Source organism: Marmota marmota, unplaced genomic scaffold (genome assembly GCF_001458135.2).
Source record: "Marmota marmota marmota unplaced genomic scaffold, marMar, whole genome shotgun sequence".
NCBI classification, from domain to species: domain Eukaryota; kingdom Metazoa; phylum Chordata; class Mammalia; order Rodentia; family Sciuridae; genus Marmota; species Marmota marmota.
Genome location: NW_026000229.1, coordinates 36,202,587 through 36,228,377, shown reverse-complemented (window position 1 = coordinate 36,228,377; position 25,791 = coordinate 36,202,587). Strand labels below are relative to the sequence as shown.

At 35.7% G+C, this 25,791-nt stretch overlaps 1 protein-coding gene across 7 annotated transcripts in view; it reads left to right on the top strand.

Annotated features, from left to right (window-relative positions):
* The window catches only part of Ganc (glucosidase alpha, neutral C), a 76,968-nt gene that overhangs the window by 8,685 nt on the left and 42,492 nt on the right, over positions 1 to 25,791 (top strand). For all 7 annotated transcript variants that reach the window (XR_007343967.1, XR_007343968.1, XM_048793745.1 and 4 more), the window contains exons 5-6: positions 11,415 to 11,542; positions 16,716 to 16,898. Coding sequence is in view for 5 of the 7 variants with exons in the window: in XM_048793745.1 (XP_048649702.1) it covers positions 11,415 to 11,542; positions 16,716 to 16,898 (311 nt within the window). In the remaining 2 variants the exon portion in view is untranslated. The remainder of the gene's footprint in view (positions 1 to 11,414; positions 11,543 to 16,715; positions 16,899 to 25,791) is intronic.

The following is a 25,791-nucleotide window of genomic DNA, read 5'->3' as shown; positions in this document are numbered from 1 at the left end:
GTTTCCAAGTCCTCTAGATCAGTATGAACTAAATGGTAATTCTGTAACTGAAACATACAGTTAAGACTATATGGCCTGGGTTCCCTAAACAGCTTGAACAGTGACTCCATCAACTCACTGTAAATTCTAGGACACTGACTTTTACCTGAAAGCTGTGTGAGATCTCCTTGTAACTACAATAGTTCCTGCCCAATAGAACTCTACTAAAGAAACTCAGAAAATCTCTACTAAAATCTCTACTGAAGAAAATCAGAGGAGGCAGAACAAAAACTACCCACATCAGAGATCTCTATAACATTCGTAACATTTGTAAGACCTTTAATTTAGAAACTTTTGTTGGGATCAGTAGAAGCTCGTGGCTACAGAAAATGCGAAGCCTATCACAGACTTTCCAGGAGTCTTAAAGTCTATCACCAGATATCAGGAACTCTCCTGTCTCATTTTTCTGATCATTTTCTCATTTTCCTTCCTGTCATCAACCTCAAAGAGTTATAGTGTCCATGATCAGGACAAGAATCTATCCATCCTTGGGGAGGCTTACTATATTGAGAGTACTGAGCAAATCACTATCATGAAGACACACATTGAAGCAAAATCAATAATGCAAAATTACTCAGAGTATCATTGGTGAACCAAAATGAAAATTCTTTTTTTCTGATATCTAGGGGTTGAACCCAGATCACTTTACTACAGAGCTTCATCCCCAGACTTTTTTTACTTTTATTTTTTTTTATTTTGAGACAGGGTCTCACTAAGTTGCTGAAGGTCTTGCCTCCCAACCCCAAGTTGCTGAGGCTGGCCTCAAACTTTCAATCCTTCTGTCTCAGCTTCCTGAGTTGCTGGAATCACAGGCGTGAACCACCATGTCCAGCTATCAAAATGAAAATTCTCAACACATCTAGAAACCAATAGTTAGTGATAGACCCTCCACATATGCCCTATATATTACTGTAGATCATTTTCTCTCTTTGGATCCTGAACATGTGAGAGACTGCTGTTCAGGTCAGTTGCCAGCACCAAAGTGCAACAGATCTGGATGCCTTTAGAGGAAAAGAATTTATAGTACAGGAGGACCCTCAGGATCTCAACACAGACAGCATTTGGCTCACAATGGAGCTGAGGAGCCTGAAAGCAAGGACAGATTAGTGGACCCCTTGGAACAGACTCTATGTTCAGGTGTTTGGAAATATCAGAACTGCATAAGGAATGTGAGTATTCTGAGTTCAATCAAATTTATATTCTGAGAAGTCACTCTGAAATTTGGGCTGAATTCTTATTATGTCCTCCTTATCCTGTAAGTTGAGAACACTAATAGAAACTTAAAGTTTTATGCCTTATGTTAGTCTCATAGGAATGATGTAGATCCAGACAATAATCTTTAAAAGTTGTCAGCTCCTTGTGTTCATCTCATTGCATGGAAATAGAATCTCCATCAAAGGTTGTTTCTGGGATGAGATGATTGTTGTAAGGGGATTGCATATCAAGATATGGAAGCAGTGTTGTCTGGATGTTTGAAATAAGCATGCATTCACTTAATAAGAATGCTAGTTTTTTTAAAAATTCAGATTCAGAAAGACAGATCCCAAAGTCTAAGAGGATCATATTCAGCTCACAGCTGAAGTTCTCAAATTGCACTGATGAGGCAGATTCTGAAAAACACAGCACTCTCAGTGCTGGATTGCCCCCTCTCCTTTAAAACCCTTAAAGCAGTAACTTCAGATTTGTCAGGATTTGTTTTTTGTTTATTCCTTCTTCCCAATTCTCTTTCCCCAGTCTGTCCCTTAATAAACAATTAAGAAACAGAATCAAGCTTCATTCAACATTGTCTTTTTTTATTGCTTGGGCCATCATAACAAAATATCACAGACTGGGTGACTTAAACAGACATTTCTTTCTCACAGTTCTGAAGGCTAGAAATTCCAAGACAAGACAACATTCACTGTGATGGCCCTATTCCTGGCTTGTAGAAGGCTGCTTCTTCCTCACATGGAGGATAAAGACAGAATAAATTCTGGTTTTATAAAGACACTAATCCCATTTTAAGAACTCCACTCTCATGACCTCATCTAAGCCTAATCCCTCCCAAAGGCTATGTCTCCAAATAACATAACATTGAGTGTTAGAACTTTTGCATGCAAATTTGGGTGTTCACAGTTCACTCCATAGCATATATGATGTTCCTAGGATACAGTAATGTTACAAAATAAACTGAAGTGTTGATCTATATATTATCATCAGGTCAGGACATCCAGACTTTGAAGAGAAGCTGGTAGCAGGATCAGATACTGAATTTTTCTCACATAGGGTCCCAATATAGTATTGTTCTTATTCCTAAAGACAGAATAATCAAGTAGCTATTTGATAAAGAAACATCCAGAAGAAAGTCTGGAAGGATAATGATCATAAAAGTGTTGACTGCTGGGCTAGGGATATAGCTCAGTTGGTAGAGTATGTGCCTCGCATGCACAAGGCCCTGGGTTCAATTCCCAGCACCAAAAAAAAAAAAAAAAAGTGTTGACTGCTGTTTTCCCCCCTACTATTATCATTTTTTTTCTTTTACCTTCAGTGAATTTTGTACTTTCAGTGTCCTAGATTGAGAAGCAGAGTTCTAATCTTGTGACATTGATACAAGGAAAAATGTACTTGTATTGTGAGTACAACTAGCAAGGCTGTCAGGAGCAGATCTTTGTCTTTAGCCTACTTTATATTGCTAATTTTGATGTTTTCTTATAATATGGGTGATCATTTGACAACATAATTTACTTTTGCAACCTTTTTGCAAGATTTCACGAGAGACAGCACTTCTCTTTCTCCAAGGATGCCATGATATTTCTGAGCACCTCCATGAAGTTACTCCTTACTTCTTCTAAGCAGAACAAAAATGAGAATTAGCCTATCTAGTCATATCCACAGCAGATGAAGCATGGTTATCACTTTTTAGCAAGTGCTGTTTCTGCTGAAATGGCCAGGAATAGGCAGCAAATTTGGTAACTGGACAATCAGAAGTACACCTGGACAGGCTAATTGACCTTGAGGAACAGGCTGATGCCCAGTGTGAAGTTTCTAGTGTTTTCCCTAGAGAATCAGTGCTTACAGTAAAACAACTGAAACTGGATGGGGAAGTTAGTGCCCTACAATGATTTAATGAGGTCTTGACCATTCTCTGAATCCTGGAAGGTCTTTAACAGCTGGGAGAGGTCATTCATTCTTACAAGCCTTTTAGGATAACTGTTGTTCTTTTTTATTGCTTTTATTTTTTAAACATGACAATGGAATGCATCACAATTCTTATTACACATATAGAACACAATTTTTCATATCTCTGTATATAAAGTATGTTCACACCAATTCATGTCTTCATACATATACTTTGGATAATAATGTCCATCACATTCCACCAACTTTGCTAGCCCCCTGCCCCCTCCCTTCCCCTCTCACCCCTTTGCCCTATCTAGAGTTTGTCTATTCTTCCCATGCTCCCCCCCTCCCTACCCTACTATGAGTCAGTCACTTTATATCAGAGAAAACATTCGCCATTTGTTTTGGGGGGGATTGGCTAACTTCACTTAGAATTATCTTCTCCAACTGCGTCCATTTACCTGCAAATGCCATGATTTTATTATCTTTTATTGCTGAGTAATATTCCATTGTGTATATATATGCCACATTTTTTTAATCCATTCATCTACTGAAGGGCATCTAGGTTGGCTCCACAGTTTAGCTATTGTGAATTGTGCTGCTATAAACATTGATGTGGCTGTGTCCCTGTAGTATGCTATTTTTAAGTCCTTTGGATATAGACTGAGGAGAGGGATAGCTGGGTCAAATGGTGGTTCCATTCCAAGTTTTCCAAGGAATCTTCATACTGCTTTCCATATTGGCTGCACCAATTTGCAGTTCCACCAGCAATGTATGCGTGTGCCTTTTCCCCCACAACCTCGCCAACGCTTATTATTGTTTGTCTTCAGAATTGCTGCCATCCACTGGAATGAAATGGTCTCTTAGAGTAGTTTTGATTTGCATTTCTCTAATTGCTAGAGATTATGAACATTTTTTCATATATTTGTTGATTGATTATCCTCTTCTGAGAAGTGTCTATTCATGTCCTTGGCCCATTTATTGACTGGGTTATTTGTTTTTTTTTGGTGTTTATCTTTTTGAGTCCTTTATATACCCTAGAGATTAATGCTCTATCTGATGTGTGAGTTGTTAAAGATTTGCTCCCAAGATGTAGGCTCTCTATTCACCTCACAGATTGTTTCTTTTGCTGAGAAGAAACTTTTTAGTTTGAGTTCATCCCATTTATTGATTCTTGGTTTTAATTCTTGTGCTATAGGTATCTTATTAAGGAAGTTGGGGCCTAATCCCACATGACGAAGATTAGGGCCTACTTTTTCTTCTGTTAGACAGAGAGCCTCTGGTTTAATTCTTAGGTCCTTGATCCACTTTGAGTTTTGTGAATGGTGAGAGATAGGGGTTTAATTTCATTTTGTTGCATATGTATTTTCAGTTTTTCCAGCACCATTTGCTGAAGAGGCTATCTTTTCTCCAATGCATGTTTTTGGCACCTTTGTCTAATATAAGATAATGGTAATTTTGTGGGTTATTCTCTGTGTCCTCTATTCTCTACCATTGGTTTACCAGTCTGTTTTTGGTGTCAATACCATGCTGTTTTTGTTACTATTCCTCTGTAGTATAGTTTAAGGTCTGGTATAGTGATGCCATCTGCTTTACTCTTCTTGCTAAGGATTGCTTTAGCTATTCTGAGTCTCTTATTTTTTCAGATGAATTTCATGATTGCTTTTTCTATTTCTATGTGGAATGCCATTGGGATTTTGATGTGTGAGTTGTTAAAGAATTGCATTAAATCTGTATAGTGCTTTTGGAAGTATGGTCATTTTGATAATATTAATTCTGCCTATCCAAGAGCAAGGTAGATCTTTCCATGTTCTAATGTCTTCTTTGATTTATTTCTCTAGGGTTCTGTAGTTTTCATTGTATAGATATTTCACCTCTTTTGTTGATTCCCAAGTATTTTTTTTTTGAGGCTGTTGAAAATGGGGTAGTTTTCTTTGTTTCCCTTTCTGAGGATTTGTCACTGATATACAAAAATGCTTTTGATATATGGGTGTTGATTTTATAACCTGCTACTTTGCTGAATTCATTTACTAGTTCTAGAAGTTTTGTGGGGGAGCTTTTTGGGTCTTGTAGCTATAGAATCATATTGTCAGTAAATAGTGCTAATTTACATTCTTCTTTTCCTATACATGTCCCTTAATTTCTTTCGACTGTCTAATTGTCCTGGCCAGTGTTTCAAGAATTATGTTAAATAGAAGTGTTTAAAGAGGGAATCACTGTCTTGTTCCAGTTTTTAGAGGGAATACCTTCAATTTTTCTCCATCTACAATGATGTTGGCCTGGGACTTAGTGTAGATAGCCTTTATGATGTTGAGATATGTACCTCTTATCCCTAGTTTTTCTAATGTTTTGAACATAAAAGGATGCTGTATTTTTTAAATGCTTTTTCTGCATCCATTGAGAGATCATATGACTCTTATCCTTGAGTCTATTTATGTCTATAGTTTGTTTATTCAACTTTTGTTTCGAAGATCTATCCAGTGGTGAGAGAGATATGTTAAAGTCACCCAAAATTATTGTGTTGTGATCAGTTTGACTCTTGAACTTAAGAAGAATTTGTCTGATGAACACAGCTGCACCACTGTTTGGGGCATATATATTTATGATTGTTATGTCTTGTTGGTGTATGATTCCCTTGAGGAGTATATAATGTCCATCTTTATCCCTTTTGATTAACTTTGGCTTGAAGTCTACTTTATTTGATAGGAGGATGGAAACCCCTGCTTGCTTCTGCAGTCCATGTGAGTGGTATGATTTGTCCCAACTTTTCACCTTCAGTCTGTGTATGTCTTTTCCTATCAGATGAGTCTGATAGGAGACACCATATTGTTGGGTCTTTTTTTTTTTTTAATCCAATCTGCTAGCCTATGTCTTTTGATTGGTGAGTTTAAGCCATTAATATTCAGGGTTAGTATTGAGACATGGTTTGTAGTCCCAGCCATATTTATTTATTTTTGTTATTTAACTTGACTTAATTTTCTTCTTTGATTAGTTTTTATTTTAGGGTATTACCTCCCTCTGCTGATTTTCACTGTTGTTTTTTGTTTCCTCTTCATGGAATATTTTTCCAAGGATGTTTTGTAGTGTTGGTTTTCTAGTCATAAATTCTTTTAACTTTTGTTTATCATGGAAGGTTTATATTTCATCTTCAAATCTATAGCTTAATTTTGCTGGATGTAAGATTCTTGGTTGGCACCCATTTTCTTTCAGAGCTTGATATATGTTGTTCCAGGATCTTCTAGCTTTTCAGGGTCTGTGTTAAAAAATCTGCCATTATCCTAATTGGTTTTCCCCTATATGTAATTTTATTCCTTTCTCTTATGGCTTTTAAAATTCTCTCCTTATTCTATATATATCTATATATATCTTATATCTGCATTTTCATTATAATATGGCTTGGCGTGGATCTGTTGTGATTTTGTACATTTAGCATCCTAGAGGCTTCTTGAATTTGGATTTCCAATTCATTCTTCATGTTTAGAAAGTTTTCTGATATTGTTTCATTGAATAGATTGTTCATTTCTTTGGTTTGGACCTCTATGGCCTTCCTTTATCCCCATAACTCTTAAATTTGGACTTTTTATGCTATCCCATATTTCTTGAATGTTCTGCTCATGGTTTCTTACCTTTAACAATGTATGGTCTATCTCCTTTTCAAGATTATATATTTTATCTTCATTGTATGATTTCCTATGTTCCAAGTGGTCTACTCTGTTGGTGATGCTTTCATTTGAAATTTTAATTTGGTTAATTGTTTCTTTCATTTCAAGGATTTCTGGTTGTTGTTGTTGTTTTTAGAACTTCTATCTCCCTGTTGAGGTGATCTTTTGCTTCCTGTATTTGTTTATGTAGCTCCTTGTCGAAGTGATCTTTCACTGCCTGTATTTGTTCTTTGATACTTTCCTTGAGTTCACAGAACATTTTAACCATGTACATCCTAAACTCCTCCTCTGTCATTTCTTCTGCTATGGCTGCCAATGATTCTAATGATGTGGTGTCTTCATCTGTTTGGGGCACTTTCTTCATGTTACTTGTGTGTCTTCCTTTCCAGCTCTGTGGGTCTATATTGTTATTGTTTTTACCCTATAGGTTTGTAGTGCTCTTGTAGGGATTCCAAGACCTCTCCTCTACATGATGTTGTTCAGATGACTCAGTCCTCAAAGTTCTATTTCATGCAGAGTTCTTGGTTTCACATATGTTGGGGATGTGAGGGCCAGAGGATAGAGGGGTAGAAGAAAACAAAAAAAAAAACAAAAAACTCGAAGGAAGAAACCAGGGTTGTAGCTAGCTTTAGAGATCCGTATCTTTCCTGCTTCTCTTCTCATCCAATAGGTGGGGTCGTCTGTTGTAAGCTGGTGTCTCTGCCCTCCAGATGGTGAAGGTAACCAGGATAGGAAGACTAGTCCTGGCAAAGGGTGCCTGGATACAGGGAGTGCCACCCGCCAGTCCCTGCAGGGAGACTGCACCTCACGGGTCTCTTTTTGGGACCGCTCGTATGACTTGAGCTCCCAGAACTATCTTCCTCTCTTGCCTAGAGATTTCCCAGTTCCTGGTCTGTTAGGCTCCAAACTTTAGCCCCATCTCCCTCTCCGCTAGATGTTCCCAATTGAGGAAACTCTCCCTTGGGCGGCTCCCTGGTCGCACTGCACTCCTGTGTTGGGCATCTACTGTGTTGGTTTACTACCACAGGGAAGCAGGGAAGGTTGGAAACCTGGTACCTGGCTGCTGGAGATCTAGGAACTGCCCCCGGCTAATATGGATATGGCAAGAATGTTGAGCCAAGATGGCAGTGGTCTGCTTTCAGCACCTGAGTGTCTAGTGAGGTAGGAGGAGCCTGGAGAGGTGGGGGAAGCCAGGTGATGGCCGTGTGCTGTGGGTAGGTAGCAGCTGAGTGACCTGCATGGGAGCAGAGCGAAGTCTTGGCGATCTACAGATGTGTTGATAAGTGGTTCTGCTAGGGCGCTTGCTGAGCCTTGCTTGGGCTAGAATTTTGGACAAACATCCAGCGACCTACTCGAATGCTGAGGTCCCAAGCCCTGCACAGAGTCACTGGTGATTTCTGTGGAGAGCAGCTGTATAGGGGTCCTCTAACACTCTTAGAGATGAAATATTCTGACTAGGTGAGCTCTGGATCACAGAGCAACACAGAATGCTGCCTCCCTCTGGCCTGCCATCTTGAGACTTCCAGGATATCTGTTCTTAATATCATAGAGACCTGGTGTCAGAGGAAAAGTAAGATCAGTCCATCAAGGAGGAGTTGATAGTGGATATTATGAAGGAAAATCATTACTCTGCCATTTAAATGTGTACTCAAGGATTGTTAACTTCATGATAGTTTCTAATAGTTGTGATTCACAGTCATGGGTGAAAAAAAGTTGTTCTAGTATAACTATGGTCAATTCTCTGCATGAATACATAGACAAAGCTATTTCTACCACTATGTTTTTTATAAAATGTCTCATATTTTTGCTCGTGTGGACATTAAAAACAATTAGACTTATGGATGACAGGCTAATAGGTTTTGTTTTATTTAGTGTAGGAGAAATAAGATAAGCCATGTGTACTCTTTTACCCTGACTGAAAAATGGGCCTCTGAGTAAGGGTATATGAAAAACCAATCAGAGACTTGTAATATCAGAAAGAGCCTCCAAAAAATGTCCTTCTCTGAGGGTTTATCTCAGCTTCTCTGCATATGTGGATGTTATACATCTTAAATATTTTTAAGGAAGCAAAACCCCATTAAAATTTTTAGGTGTATATTTGTTTATCTGCATGCAATTTGAGAGTAACTGCTTTTATTATCTTAGGATTAGTATTAACTTCTCAATTTAAGCAATCCAACTTCTAGAACTTATTTTAATATAATTTTCATTGATATTCCCAACCATCACAACTAGGAAGTAAGTATTTGTAATTCATTTATATATTTTTTTGTTCATAAATATCTAAATAGGTCCCTAACAAGTAAGAACAGGAATATCTAGAAATTCTTAAAACAAATTAAATAATGTAACATTCACATCTGGACTTTTTGAAAGAGCAAAGTTTTGAGGAAAAGATTGAGCAGTAGTGCAGTTAAGAAGGCTGTGGCTTTAAAACTGTCATCTACAGAGTCCTGGGGTTTCCCTGGAAGTATCTAAGAGCTCAATGCAGAAAGGAGAGAGGGCTCTAAGCTAGGAGTTCTGGGCTACTTCCACTGTCTTTAACCCAAGTAGCTTTATCTATTTGATTTCTTGGAGTATACTGATATTAGGGGAACAAAAACTAAACCAACAGGTAATAGAGCATTAACCAGATCATAGCAATTAAGTACATACTAACATCTAAGAATATAATGTGCTAGAACATGAAACCTGTATTGGTGAAAGATATTAGGGGAACAAAAACTAAACCAACAGGTAATAGAGCATTAACCAGATCACAGCAGTTAAGTACATACTGACATCTAAGAATATAATGTGCTAGAACATGAAACCTGTATTGGTGAAAGAGATATAATGAATATGGGAGCTAGGGGGATAACTCAGTGGTAGAACACCTGCTTAGCATCCAATCAATCCCCAATACCAAAAACAAAATAAAAAGAATGGATCTGAATATTGACTTTGAAGAGAGCCACCCTATTGGGGAATATTGCTCAGTTAAGTTTTTAAAATTTTAAAATGGAGCTTTAACGCTGATTAAAAAATTGCTTATTTGGTTAGTTATTTTTTTAAGAAAGATATTTTACTAAAAATAGGATTCTGAGTACACAACTAGATACAATTTGTTAATCATATATAGGCAGACAACCTATATATGCCCTTTGTAACATGTTTTGCCCATTTTTGCCTATCTGAAATTGTAGTAATCTCCAAAAACCCTGCTGAAATACCTCCTCTTCCAGAAATCCAACTTCTAGAACTTTATTTTAATATAAGTTCTAGAAGTTGGATTGCTGGAGACATCCCAGAACCTCTCACCTCACATTCATCATTGATAGACCCCTTACTGGAGGACTCGAACTTCAAAACCAGTCTTAGCAAATTAGCCAATCCCTAAGCAACTTAGTGAGACCCTGTCTCAAAATAAAAAATAAAAAGTGCTGGGGATGTAGTCCAATGGTAAAATGACCCTGAGTTCAGCACCAAAAATAAAATAAAAAATAGTTCCCTTCCTTATTCCCCCTAGCACTATACTTGTCTTTCTATCTGCACTTATAAAATGCCTTATGTGAACTTTGTACCTGTTTCATCCCTTTTAAATTACCATCTTCCTAAGACTTTAATCATCACAATGTTAAATAAATGTTAGTTGAATTTAAGAGAGCAATGGAAATGTACTCAACATAGTTCTGTCTTAAATTCTCTATGAAAGCATCCATAGCCGTAGCACCAGTTTGTCGCTCTTCAGCATCATGTCACTGCTTACAGTCCTTGTCTAGTCTTCTATATTCATTCTCAAGAGGCAAAGATCCTTGAAAAGCATATTTTTTTTGGTGCTACTTGATATTTTCCATGCTTATATCACCATATATCAACTCTTCCACGCTACATCACACAGCCAACCCAGGTTACTCTTTTTAGATGTAATAATAATAATATAAGTATCCATTTGTAACCAAAACTTAGCATCGTACTTCATGAAGAATTTGCCATAGACGAGTGTGGCATGACACACCCATTGAAAGCCACCATCTTAAAATAGTCCTCTGATCTAGATGCCTCATTTTGTAACCTAAATCTGGCCATTTCTGTCTCATAGAGCTGGCTTGATTTTAGTATAGCAAGCCTCATTTCATCTAATACTAGAGAACCACAGAGATCATCATTTTACTCTGTATTCTATTCTGTGGCCTGCTAGCCTTCATCTTTCATTCAGTTGGAATCAAATTATTATGGTTTTAACAAACTGTTATTCTTAGCACATCTGTAATTTATCATAGATAATAGTGGCTATGTATCTCAATTTCCCAAGGCTGTTTTTAGTTTATCCCTGTTATCCATGTAATTATTAATAGTCACTCTTTATTCTAAAGGTCCTGGTTTGGACAATTATATGTTTACCTAACCATATAGGGTACTTCTTGTGCTACCACAGGTGTAACCAAGCAAGTACATAAATTGGGAGCTTGTTCTTTCTATTATTTTCATTTTTCTCTAATTTTCATAGCCTAATTTTCATAGCTATATATGCCCTTTAATAATTTAAACAAATTATTTTCTTTCTAATTATTGTAATTTGTTAGAATATCATTGGGAAACCTGTTGAAGCTAATCTCATATATTTGTTCCCAGGTTCCTCTTTTGGCTGAAGTTTATGGTATAGAGAGAAACATTTTCAGACTTAAAATCAATGAAGAAACTCCACTGAAACCCAGGTATGAAGTTCCTGACGTCCTCATCAGCAAGCCAAAGACTGTAAGGTAAGCCAAGGAACAAGATGTCTTAGATACACCCTCTACATGTTCTTTTATCATACCTTGAATACTAGAGTTTTTTTATATGCCTCCTATTTTGTCTTTTCAAAACTATAATCATTTTTAGGGTTAGTATTCAATTATTCAGGGATAAGTTTATCAGTTTTCTATGTTATCCATTCTATTTATTCTTTACCACTTTACTTACCAGCACCTATTAATAGGGGAACAGAACTTTGATCCCCACTTTCCTTCTCACAACAAAACAGTTTATTAGCTAGACTTTGGGAGCAAGTAGAAAGAAAGCTACTTATTCAGATTAACAGCAAGGCTCTAGAGACCTAATTTACCAGCCAAACTCCCATACCAATAGTAATTTATAATTTAGACTGACTCACTCTTAATTAAGGGTATTCTTAGAAGTCTAACATGTAATTTTACTTAGAGAGAAATTAATTATTGGTGCCTAGGTGAAAAAATCTTTAGGGACTAAAGCATTTTTCGAATGTGTGCAAAATCTTTATCAGTTTTCCCCACAGTGAGATTTCAAGTCTGTTTCTCCCAGTTGATTTCTGTTTTTTGTTTTTTCATATTTTTTCACTAAGGAAAAATAAAACTATGCCAGATATTTTAATTTTCGCTGTCACTCCCATGGTTTTAGGTAGATTATTTTTTCCACAAAATTATTATTAAAGGTCAGTAGAGGACTGTGGTTGTAGCTCAGTGGTAGAGTGTTTGCCTAGCATGTGTGAGGCACTGGGTTCAATCCTCAGCACATTAAATAAATAAATAGATAGACAAAATGAAGGTGTTGTACCTATCTACAACTAAAAAAATGTATAAAAAATATTTTAAAAAGGTCAGTAGAAATATGGAAAAACTAATTTTATTATGATAAATTAAAGTCATCTATTCACTGAACTGCTATTGTATGCCAAGAAAACAGGATTAAAGGAGACCGTTTTCAAGCCTTTACAGTTTGACAATTGAGTTTATGCATATATATAACCATTTGGTCACAGTAAGTTATTTTTTAATGATGGAGGTTTCATTTTGCTTGGAGATCCTTTAACATTTTGATATCTGTATTCACAAGTAAAATTAATATGATATTTTTTCTCTACTATCTTTGCCATGTTTTGGATTCTGGATGATATTAGTTTTGAGCCGTAAATATGACTATTAGTTCTGCTTCTGTTCCCACCTCTTTCTAGAGGGCCTGTCACTATTGCAATAACTAAAAACCTAAAAACTGCATTTCTCAGATTCCCTTGTACCTAGAGTTTCTGATATAATTTAGTTTCTACCAATCATATGCATGTGCATAAATGTTGATTTTAGTACTAAATTCTCCATTTGTTTGTGTAGATCTGGCAGCTGTAGACTGGCTCTAAGGCCATTAGTTAGGATCACAGGTTCCTAATCTCCATAGTAGCGCTAATATGGCATGATCCTAGAACCCAACAATTGCCACAGTGACTTCTGATTATCCAACTTCCTAAGATAGAAGTTCCATTTATTTTATCATAGTTCTGATGTTTAGAAAGCCAAGATCAAGGTGTTAGCAGGCTTGGTTTCTTAAAAGGCCTATCTCCTAGGCCTTACAAGAAGCATGTCTACTTTCTTGCTGTGTCCTCACATAACTGACCGTGTGTGTGTGTATGTGTGTGTGTGTTTGTGTTTCTGTGTGTGTCTGCGCGTGTCTCTGCGCGCACATGCATGCATGCTTCTGTGTCCTCTAAACTCTTCTCATAAGGACACTAGTCATAATAGACTTCATAATGACTTCATGCGATAGGACTTTAATTTTCATTTTCACTTAATTACTTCTTTAAAGGTCCTATCTCCAAATACAGTCACACACTGAAGTACTAGGAGTTAGGGCTTCAAAATGTGAAGCTGAGATAGAAGTTCCATTGGCCATACAGTAAAACAGTATTGTTTCTAGGGGTCATTACTAGATGTATAGTCTGAAACCTGTAACCTGAAACCTTCCCATGATGTAAGCAAAGAGTTTCCACTATTAAGTCATTTATTTTCTGCCAGAGTTGTTCCTATTATCACCAGTTGATCCCTTGTTAATAAAGTAGTTGCTATCTGAAGTGGATACAGGCAACAGAACCTCAAGAATGGGAATATGCGATTAGCTTTTGATCTAGTTAAATTTGATGGCAATGAGGACCTGGTTACCATTAGGTGATGGAATACTAATGTATGAACCGAATTGTGTCCTCCAAAAAAATTGATTTTTTGAACCCCTAACTCCTAATACCTCAAAATGTAACTGTATTTGCAATGAGCCTTTAAAGAGGTGATTAAGTTAAAATGAGGACGTTAGGTTGGACCTCACCAATTATGACTGGTGTCCTTAGAAGAAAAGGAGATTAGGGCACACACACACACACACACACACACACACAGGAACACTCATGTGAGGACTCAGAAATAAGGTTCAGCAAGCCTAGGGAATAGGCCTTACAAGAAACCACACCTGGCCAAGTGCAATAGCACATACCTGTAATCCCAATGACTTGGAAGGCTGAGTCAGAAAGATAAGAAGTTTAATCCCAGCCTGGACAACTTAGTGAGACCCTATCTCAAAATAAAAAGGGCTAGAAATGTAGTTCAGGGGTAGAGTTTCCCTAGATTTAATTCCCAGTACACAGTGGTAGGGGGGTATAGAAACAAAACCTTCCAACACCTTGGTCTTGGAATTCCAGCTTCCAGAACTATGAGAAAATAAATTTCTATTGTTTAAACATGTACTCACCCTGTGATATTTTGTTTTGGATGCATATCAAACTAATATAAGTAGTAATAAACCATGGCATTCTGTGTCAAAGTTATTTAAATTACTACTGGTGGTCAACTGAAATAAAACACCTATTGAAAGCAGACCAGGTGGTAGAACCGTAGCACTAAACTCTGTGGTAGCCTAGCTGCTATTAGCTTCCCTGAAGAGCTTAATGAAAGAAAACAGTCTTAGGACTTTAAATTCTTAACTCATGATTTTTTCAGAGAACTATCCTGAAATTCTCTCATCTCTTGTAGTTGCAGGGTCCTTGTAGCTAAAAACCACATACAGAGTTCGATACTAAAGCTATTGAATGAGAACCGAAGTTGAATTCACAACTTCCTCACATCTGTGAACTTAGGGAGTTAACTGGGAAGAGGTAGGACCTGTTAAAATTTAATGGCAACATTTGCAAGAGTTTCATAAACCTAAATACCTGAACTTCAGAACTCCACTGAGCTTCCCATTCTTGAAGAAATGGCTCTTCTTGCTATATCCAATAAGGTTGATCCTGACTTGCTTGACCCTGACCTCATTTAAGATAAACCTTGAAAAGGGATTTCAATGTTCCTTGTTTTACCCTTACCATCCTTGATTCCCTCCAGACTCATTGTCACAGCCAGATCCCAATTTATTTGAGCATATTACATTCAAACTTAGGAGGAGAAGGCTTGCATGCTTACAGAATTATAAGAATTTATGATGACAAAAACCTGGGAAATGTGTGGAAATTATTTCTGAGGGATTTCTAGACAAGAAGAAAGAAACTTATTTTAGATCAGGTTAAATTTATTGACACAGGTACATGTACCAGAGAATATAGATTTGATATCTAAATGGGACAGCTGAGAGTGGTTCAGGTTGTTTGCTTGGTTGATTAACTTTGAATTAAACTCAGCTATGGATTCTGCTGATTAAACTGAGATCCAAAAATTCCAAAGCACAGTAGAGAAGAAATGATTCATAGACTTAGGGAAATAAAGATGTTCAAGTGGATTTGTCACATAAAACCAGCTCACCTTGCCCCTCATTCTTTCTGCAAGAGAATCCAGAAGATACCCCTTCATTGAGAAATACATTAGCAAAGGAACAGTTGGAAAGCATTGCAATGAATTTTTTTCTTCTGCAGACTGGAGATAATGGTGGGAATTGATGCCATTAAAATGGCCTCTCTGCAGTGGCAATGATAAAAGATTCAAGGTGATAGAGGCAAGGTAGCAGCATTTAATTGTGAGAGACAAAGTGGACATAATTTCATAATATGCAGTAAGGCTCACATAGTACACAAAACATTTTTTTTTTTAAAAGAGAGAGTGAGAGAGAGAGAGATTTTTTTTTAATATTTATTTTTTAGTTTTCGGCAGACACAACATCTTTGTTTGTATGTGGTGCTGAGGATCGAACCCGGGCCGCACGCATGCCAGGCGAGCGTGCTACCGCTTGAGCCACATCCCCAGCCCAGTACACAAAACATTTTAACCCTCAGGGTAGTTAACAATTTATCTTGGGGTCCATTAGTCTAAGACAGATGGACTAGAGTCCTGCTTAATGAGCAGTGAGACAGCCTCTCAACCACTCCAGACAATTGGTTTCCAGGTCCCAAACATCTACGTGAAAGGGAGTCCTAGAATCTATGGAAAATGACTGAAAGGACATAGTAAGAACATAAACTGTCCCATATCATCATCCCTAAAAGATCCTGTGATTGTTTACCAGGGTGAATGTGCACTACAAAAAGGGAGAAATCTAGGACTGAGAGAGATTTTAAGTGCTGGCTCTGAGCTTACATCCTTAGGCTCCAAAACATCTTAAGAGTCTGCCTGTCGAATTGGAGGCTGATGAGGTATAATAATAAGTAAATAAATAAAAGTAATAAGTAGTAAGTAATAAGTAGATAAATAAAAATTGACCTGGTCCATTTCCTGTAGACTCCTTAATTTCTGAATATATGGTGGAAATGAGAAAGGAAAATAATGTTTAAATTCTGAAGTGTTACTAGACTTTACACACAGAAGTAATACTGATGATGACAGTTAACACTTGAGTGTTTCTGTGTCAGGTACTATGCATGGTCTTACTTAATTCTGTCTAAAAAACTATTTTGGTTGCAACTTTTATCTTATCTGTACTTTACAGATAAGAAAACTGAGATGTAGAAATGTTGGATAACTTCATTATCTAATGTTATAAAGTAATAAGGTAAAGTTATGTTCAATATAAGCTCTCTTGACACCAAAACCCATGCTCTCAACAATGGTTTTCCATTGTCCTATCTATGCTATATTCATTAAGATTGATTTACTAATTAATTACTTTGAATTACAAGTCACATAGAACCATGTAAACCTATAGCAATTTATTTTCCTTTCCTGCTCTGTTTTCTAGGCTGATTTCGTGCTCAGGGGATAAAGGCAGTCTGATATTGGAAGATGGAAAAGGAGATCTGAAGTGTCATATCACAGAAAACCCATTCAAGATAGACTTGGTATCTGAAAAAGAGGTTGTGATGAGCATAAATTCTCAGGGCAAATTATTCTTTGAGCACCTACAGATTCCTCCCAAACAAAGGTATTTTTACACATTACTTAATGCATAAAGACCTAACAAAAACCTAGTTATGAGTATCAGCTGCTTATCAGGAGAATAAATTCATCACAGAAAATTGGTTTACCTTTTTTGCTGTGATATTCTGAGGAATTTCATGTTTTCATATGTGCAGGTAAATACATGCTTTGTGACAAAAATGATTCCCAAACTTTTGAGAATGTCGCATTCTTACTACACCCTGGGTGTGACTGATGGCATTCTCTCCCTCCACAGCCTTCTAAAAAAGTATTAATGTGAACTATTATGTCTTCAAAATGTCACTTTCTCCCCTAGAATAACTTGAGTAACTGTAAGTATGAATAGTTCTACAGGAATGTTCTTGGACTATCCACTCCATCAAAGCTACTTGTTCCCAGTCACATGATTGAGAAGTAATGATAAGGAAGAGATTCTTCCTTTAAAAAAAAATTATTATTTTAAGTCTTCCAGTCAGTAGTTATTTGCATTTTTATCATAATAGTGAACATATTACATGGTCTTCAGAGAGCATTTAGCAGTCATTATTCCCAAATAGTGAGAGGTTTTTTCCTGGGTTTCATTTTATTTCTATCTTAAATTATAAATTTTAAATATTAAAAATATCTTGGGCCTGGAGCTATAGCTCTGTGGTACAATACTTGCCTAGTGTATGTGAAGCCCTGTGACCACCAGTGTCACAAATAAAAATAAATAAATAAAATAAAATCCTCCTAGAGAATGAGTGAGTTAGGATGCAGGATACAAGATTAAATATGCAAGAGTCAGTTACTTTCCTGTATACCAGCAATGAAAAGTGCAATTTGAAATAAAAAACACATTTACCACTTATATTAGCACCCTCAAAACAAAATACTTATCTTTAAATTTAAAAATAAGTAAAAGATCTATGTGAGGAAGACTACAATACTCTGATGAAATATTTCAAAGAACAGTATAAATAGTAAGTTGTTTTGTTTTCATGGATAGAACACCTTGATATTGTCAAGATGCCAGTTCTCCCAACCTTATCTGTAGATTCAATGCAATCTAAATTAAAATCCCAGCAAGTTATTTTGTGAATATTGACAAACCAAAGTTGTATGGAAAGGTGAAAGATCCAGAATAGCCAGTTCATCACTGAGGAGACTAACAAAGTTGGAGAACTGATAGCCTAACTCAAGACTTACTACAAGGCTACAGTAATAGAGATAGTGTGGTATTAGTGAAAGGGCAGACATATAAATCAGTGGAACAGAATAGAAAGCCCAGAAATAGACTCACACAGTGGTCAACTGATCTTTAGCAAAGAGCAAATGTAGTACAGAGCCAATAGTCTTCAACAAATGATACTGGAACCATTAGATGCCTACATGCAAAGAGTAAATCTAGGCACAGACCTTATTGACTTCACAAAACATGATCTCAAGGTGGATCAGAAACCTAAATGTAGAGGCTGGGGTTGTAGCTTAGTGGTGGAGTACTTGCCCTCACGTGTGAGGCACTTAGTTCGATCCCCAGCACCAAATAAAAAAACTAAATAAAATAAAGGTATTGTGTCCATCTACAACTAAAAATATTAAAAATTTTTAAAAATAAAGGCATAGTGTCCATCCACAACTAAAAAAAAAAAGAAAGAAGGATACCTAAATATAAACAACAAAAATGTTAAACTCCTAGAAGATAACAGAGAATAATACCTAGATGACCTTGAATATGATAATATCTTCTTTAGATATAATATCAAAGAAACAATTAACAAAGCTTAACTTCATTAAAATTTAAAACTTCTTTTTTTTTTTTTTTTGAGAGTCTTGCTAAATTTCTAGGTTTGTCTTGAGCTTCTGATCCTCCTGCCTCAGCCTCCTGAGTAGCAGGGATTACAGGTGTGTAACACAGCTGGGGTTGTGGCTCAGCAGTAGAGCGCTTGCCTAGTATGTGTGAGGTGCTGGGTTCTATGCACATAAAAATAATAAATAAAATAAAGGTATTGTGTCCAACTACAACTAAAAAAAAATTTAAAACTCTGCCCTGTGAAAGATAATGTCAAGAGAACATAAAAACAAGCTGTAGACTAGGAGAAAATATTTGCAAAAGACCCATCTGATAAAAGATTATTATCCAAAGTATATAAAGAGATAAACTTGATAGTAAGAAAACAAATCCCAGTTGAATAGTAGGCAAAAAATTATCAACAACTCACAAAAGAAGATACACAAATGACAAGTGGGCTTGTAAACTTCATTAGGGAATTGCAAGTTGAAATAAGGAGATTCTAGCACATGTCTATTAGAATGACCAAAATCTAAAACCCTGACAGCATCAAATGTTGTAGAGTATGTGGAGCAACAGAAATTAATTCATTGCTAGTAGGAATGCAAAATGTTACAGCCACTTTTGGAAGAAATTAGGCTATTTCTTGCAGAACTGAACATATTCTTCCCATATTATCCAGCAATCACATTCCTTGGTATTTTCCCAAATGTATTGAACACTTATGTCCACAAAGAAAACTACACGTGGAAGTTCATAACAGCTTTATTCATAATTCATAAAACATGGAAGCAACCAAAATATCTATTAGTAGGTTAATTGACTAACTGTGGAACACCCAGATAATGGAATATACTATTCAGCACTAAGAAGAAATGAGCTGTCAAGTCATGAAAATATCATGGAGGACCAGGGAATGAAATTGATCAAATTATGTGCATATTTGAACATGGCATGCTGAATCCCACTCATGTATAATAATTATGTACATTTTTTAAATGTTTAAAAACAAATATCATGGAGGAAATTCATATGCCTATTACTAAATGACAGAAGCTAATCGTAAATCTGGGCATCTGATTACATACTGTGTAATTCCAACTATAGGACATTCTAGAAAAGATAAAACTGTGGAGATAGTAAAAAGATTATTAGTGGCCAGAGGTTGTAGGAACAGAGCACAGAGGACTTTATAGTAGCAGAAATACTCTATGTGATACTACAATGGAGGATTCATATCATACATTTATCTATGCCTCAATTGCTTTAAAAAATAAAGTTTATTAATATTTTAAAATTAAAAGGTAGGCTTGCACTGTAATCCCTGCTACTCAGGAGGCTGAGGCAGGAGGATCACAAGCTCAAGACAAATCTAGAAATTTAGCAAGACTCTCAAAAAAAAAAAAAAAAGAAGAAGAAGAAGAAAAAGAGCTATGGATATAGCTCAGCTCAGCTCAGCGGTAGAGCACTTGCCTAGCATGTATAACGTCCTAGGTTCCATCCCTACTACCACAAAAATAAATAAATAGTAAAATACCAGGGAAATTTTTTAACATCTATAAGAATTTAAAAATTAATATGTACAGGGCTGGGGTTGTGGCTCAGCGGTAGAGTGCTCACCTAGCACATGCAAGGCCCTGGGTTTGATCCTTAGCACCACATAAAAATAAATAAATAAAGTAAAGGTATTGCATCCAACTACAACTAAAAAATTTAAAGCATTAATATGTATAAGTTGGGCACAATAGCTCATGCCTGTAATCCCAGCAGTTCAGGAGGCTGAGGCAGGAGGATTGCAAATTCAATTGCAATGTCAGCAACTTAATGAGGCCCTAAAGACTTATCAAGAGAAAATAAAACATTAAAAAAAAAGGGGGGGTTGGGAAGAGTTCCAAGATGGCAGAATAGAGGAGGTTGTGTTCCTGGCTGCTCTGTGGCATGAAACCAAGAAAGCAGACATGCAGCTTCTCTGCAAGGTAGGTGAACAAAAAAAAAAAAAAAAAAAAAAAAAAAGGAAGGGAGGGACTTTATTCAAACCTAAAACTGAACATTCAAAGCAGATATGGGACACAGGATGTTGGATATAATAAAATAAGGGAAAAAATCCCCACTGGCATAGGTGCTGCCACAGCCGGGTCAGAAGCTCCAGATAGAGAGGTCTGTCCATGAGCATAGTAGAGAGAAAAGGGAAGTAAAGAAACCGGCATTTTTGGGAGGCCTGAGGTATGTCTGGGTTTGGAACATTTAGAGACCGAAGAGATTGCTCAACAAACCCGAAGAACTCTCTGCAAGATATTTGTGTGGGGAAAGAAGCTGCCATCTCTCCAGGTAGCATACAGAGGACAAAGGAAAGAACCATTTTGCAGCTTCTTCAAGAGGTCTAGCAACTGAAGAAGCCAATTCCTAGCAAACCCAAGTTTGGCCCAAAATACAGGCTCAGTAATACACACTATGTGTGACATAGAGTGTGCTTAAGTAACCAGAAGAAAATCAAACATGGAGAAAGGTTTATACAGGGGACAACTGATGGAGGAAACCCACCCAGCTTTCCCCCTCACCCTCCAGTCCAGCTGGGAGAGTCACATTTGGCCAGGAATTCAGAAGGGTAGGGGCGTGAGAAATTTTTGAAGTTAACCCAAGACCGGGAAACTTGGGGTCTGCAGGTGACACAGGGACTAAAAATTGGCTCCCCCACCACACAAGTGGAACCCAGGTGAGATCCCTGGGGTATAGTGTTCCAGTGTGGAGCAAAACTGGGCATTGGAGGTGTGCTGATTTAAATCTTTAGACCAATTAGCATTCATCAAAGAGCCTGGAGCCTGCCTAAGCCTAAAACCCTGCCTCCAGGAACTCCACCTGCAGGACTCTACCTCTCTCACTCCAGCAATCTAGAGGGTGGAACATCACACTCCAGAAGACCCCACCAAAAAATGCTGGGAAGTTGAGACTATTTTGAATTCCAATGGAAAGAATTCTTTAAATTTTCATGAAGACTTTTTTTCTTTGCTTTGCTTTTATAAATTCTTTTTCACTGTTTCATTGTGACTTTAATGGTACATGGACATTTATACAGTTTCCTTTATTTTTTTTTTTCTTCTCTGGCATTTCTGAATACAGTTATTTAACATGGTTTAGTTTCTTATGAAGTATGATGTTTGACTAGTATAGTTCAGTTCTGCTTTGTATTCTTTTATTTTTAATTCTTAAAAATTTTTGCTTTATATTTATATTTTTATCCTGTTTCCCTTGATTCTCTCTTTTCTTCTGCTAACAGCCAATTTCTATTTTTCTCTCTTTTGCTCTTCTTTTAATCTTTTACTTCTATCTTCTCGCCTCCTTATAATCATCACATCCTATATCACTTTTATTCTCTTCCTGTCCATCACCTGAAAATGTAAATCCTTTTGCAAACTTGCTGTTTTTATGATAGGCAATAACTGATCATATCATTTCTGTTTACTGTGATAATTAACATTGTAGATATCATAGTAGGAACTATTTGGATTAATGCTATATATTGTTTGCATTGGTGATTGTTGTTATTTGTCTCCATCTAAACAGTGAGGTAATGGAAACCTTCAGGGATACTTTAAGTCCACAGGGCAGAAATTTTACTGCCTCAGAGCCATACTGTTAAATGGGGAGACACACAAACAACATGAAAAGTCAACAGAACAAATCACCCCAAGCAAACCAAGATACTCCAATAACAAAAAACATTGACACCACAGTGGAAGAAATGTCAGAGAAGGAGTTTAGAATGTACATGGTTAAATTAATCTGCAAAGTAAGAGATGATGTAAGAGTGCAAATAGAGGTAGCAAAAGATCACTTTAATAGAGATTCTGAAAAAAAAAAAAACACTAACAGAAATCCTTGAAATTAAGGAAACAACAAACCAAATTTAAAATTCAATAGAAAGCATCACCAACAGACTAGACCATTTGGAAGACAGAACCTCAGATAATGAATATATACTCTTGAAAATAGAGTTGACCCAGAGAGAAAATGTTAAGAAACCATGAACAGAACTTCCAAGAATTATGGAATATCATGAAAAAAACAAATTTAAGATTTATCAGGATAGATGAAGGCATGAAGATACAAGCTAAAGGAATGCACAGTCTTTTCAATGAAATAATATCAGAAAAATTTCCAAATCTAAAGAATGAAATGGAAAGTCAAATATAAGAGGTTTACAGGATCTCAGTGTACAAATTACAACAGGCCCACATCATGTCATATTATAATGAAAATGCCTAGCATACAGAATAAGGATAGAATTTTAAAGGCTATGGGAGAAAAATATCAGATTACATGGAGGGGGTAACCAACACAGATCATAGCTGATTTCCTAACCCAGATCCTCAAAGCTAGGAGGTGCTGGAATAACATATACTGAGCTCTAACAAAGAATCCTATATTCAGCAAAATTAAGCTTCATATTTGAGGATGAAATAAGAACCTTCCATGATAAACAAAAATTAAAAGTATTCGAAACCAGAAAGCCTGCACTTCAGAATATTCTCATCAAAATATTCCATGAAGAAGAAATGAAAAAAAAAAGTGAAAACCAGCAAAGGAAAGAACTATATTAAAGGAATAGTTAATCAAAGGATAAACTAATTCAAATTAAAAAGTAGAAATAAACCAAAATAACTGGGAACACAAATCATATTTCAGTAATAACCTTGAACATTAATGGCCTAAACTCATTAATCAAAAGACATAGACTGGGGCTGGGGTTGTGGCTCAGTGGCAGAACGCTTGCCTTGCACATGTGAGGCACTGGTTTCAGTCCTCAGCATCACATGAAAATAAATAAACAAAATAAAGATCTTGTGTCCATGTATAACTAAAAAAAATTCTTAAAAAAGACATAGACTGGCAGATTGGATTAAAAACAAGACCCAACAATGTGCTATCTCCAAGAAACTCACTTCATAGGCAAAGACATCCACAAACTGATGGTGAAAGGATAGGAAAAAACATACCACTCATATGGATGACATAAACAGCAGAGGTTTCTGTTCTCATATCAGATAAAGTGGACTTCAAGCCAAAGTTAATCACAAGGGACAAAGAAGGATATTTCATATTGCTTAAGGGAATTATATGTCAACAAGACAACAATCATGACCCAAACAACAGAGCATCTATGTACATCAAGCAAACCCTTCTCAACTTCAAGAATCGAATAGTCCACAACACAGTAATATTGGGTTTGAACACTTTTTTCCATATATATGAAAACAAATATGAATATATATGTAAAAATATACATGAAAATATTTAAATGGGTATGGATTTGTATATAATTATTTTTCTTTTGAGATGAATGTTTATAATTTTCTTAAGATTCTAGATATGATTATGTAACAGAATATATATAAAAACTTATAGGTAGGATTTGGTTGCCATTAGGGTATATACATATGTATATGAATGTATATAAATATATACAGAATATATATGTGAAAATATATATGGATATTCAAAGTTATGTTTATAATTTTTGTTAAAAAGGCTCATGATTATGGGTAAGACTAGATTTAGTTCTGAATTATGGCTTTGGTTTAGGGGATGGGTTACCTTTGGAACATATATGTCAATATATATGAATATAAATATGAATATAGAGGTAATATCACATATCAAAATTTATATATATATATACTTTTATCTATGGATATTTTTAAGGTAAGCAATATTGTTATGTGTGAAATTTAGGTTATACTTATGAAAATGAGTATATATATAAAATATCCATGGGTTTTTATGTGAATTTGTGAATTTATGAATTTATATCCCCAAATACATAGGTACAATCATGTAAAATGTTATGGTTTATATGTATAGAAGTTCTCCAAGGTATATGGTGGGTATAGGACTAACATAGAAAAATAAATAGGGTTAGTTTAGGGATTGAAATTTTTATTCAAATATAGGAATACAAAAATGAATATATATGTAAAAATATACATGAAAATACTTAAATGGATGTAAATTTGTATATAGTTATTTTTCTTTTGAGGTTAATGTTTTGTTTTAGTTATAGTTTATAATTATGTAACTGAATATATATATGAAAATGCATGAGCAGGAATTTGGTTGCTGTTATGGTATATTCATATATATACATGAATATATATAAACATGAATATGTGAAAATATATATGGATATTTAAACTAAAAAAATTTAAAAAGGGTCTGAAACTAAAATGATAAAAGAAAGTTATAGGTATGGAAATATTTGAGAATGGAAAGTTAGGAGGTGAAAGAAATGTATCTTGATGAGAACGTATTTTGCTGGCAAAGTAATATTCTTGGACTAAAGTTCAAGATGAAAGGAGACAAAACTAAGGATGTAAATTTGTGAATGTCAAAGTAAGTCACAGAAGGTTTGTGGAAAGTAAATTTCAAAAAGTTTGTGTTTATGATTAAATTGGCTATAATTAGCACAAAATTATTTAAACTTTAATGTACTGATATGAAGAAAAGTCAGAATCGTTAATCTGCTCTTATCTATCAATGATTTTCTTGTTTTTTTGTTAGGTTTTATTACTTGGGGAAACTAAGTCTTAAAGGAATTAGGGTTTGTAGCTGTTTTAAAGTCTTAAATGATTATTTTGTAATTGGTTAAACAAACAACTGTTATTTAGATTATAACAATATTGTTGATATCCAAAATATATGTAACTAGGTATATGTATGCATCTGAGAACTATCTATCTAAGATTTGTCTAAGTCTTATGTAAAAGCTTATAAAATGAAAGTTTATATAATTTTACTGACAAGACAACCAATAAGTGTTCTCTTTTATACATTGTATCTGACACAGAAAGGCCACACTGTCATTTGAAGACCTGTCGTATATATGTATGCTTTGACTAAGTCTATTTCTGATTATTAGCACTGTTTCCTAAATGTATAAGATATTTAAAGCTATCCTTTGATTTTTGTTCACCCATGCAGACCTGTGATTATTGTTACTGTACACTTGGATTCTATATTGTACTTTAAAAGTAAAAAAAAAATAATAAAATAAGAAAAATAAATCAATAAATAGATTTTTTTCAGGTTGGGGATGTAGCTTAGTGGTTAAGTATCCCTAATACAAAAAAAA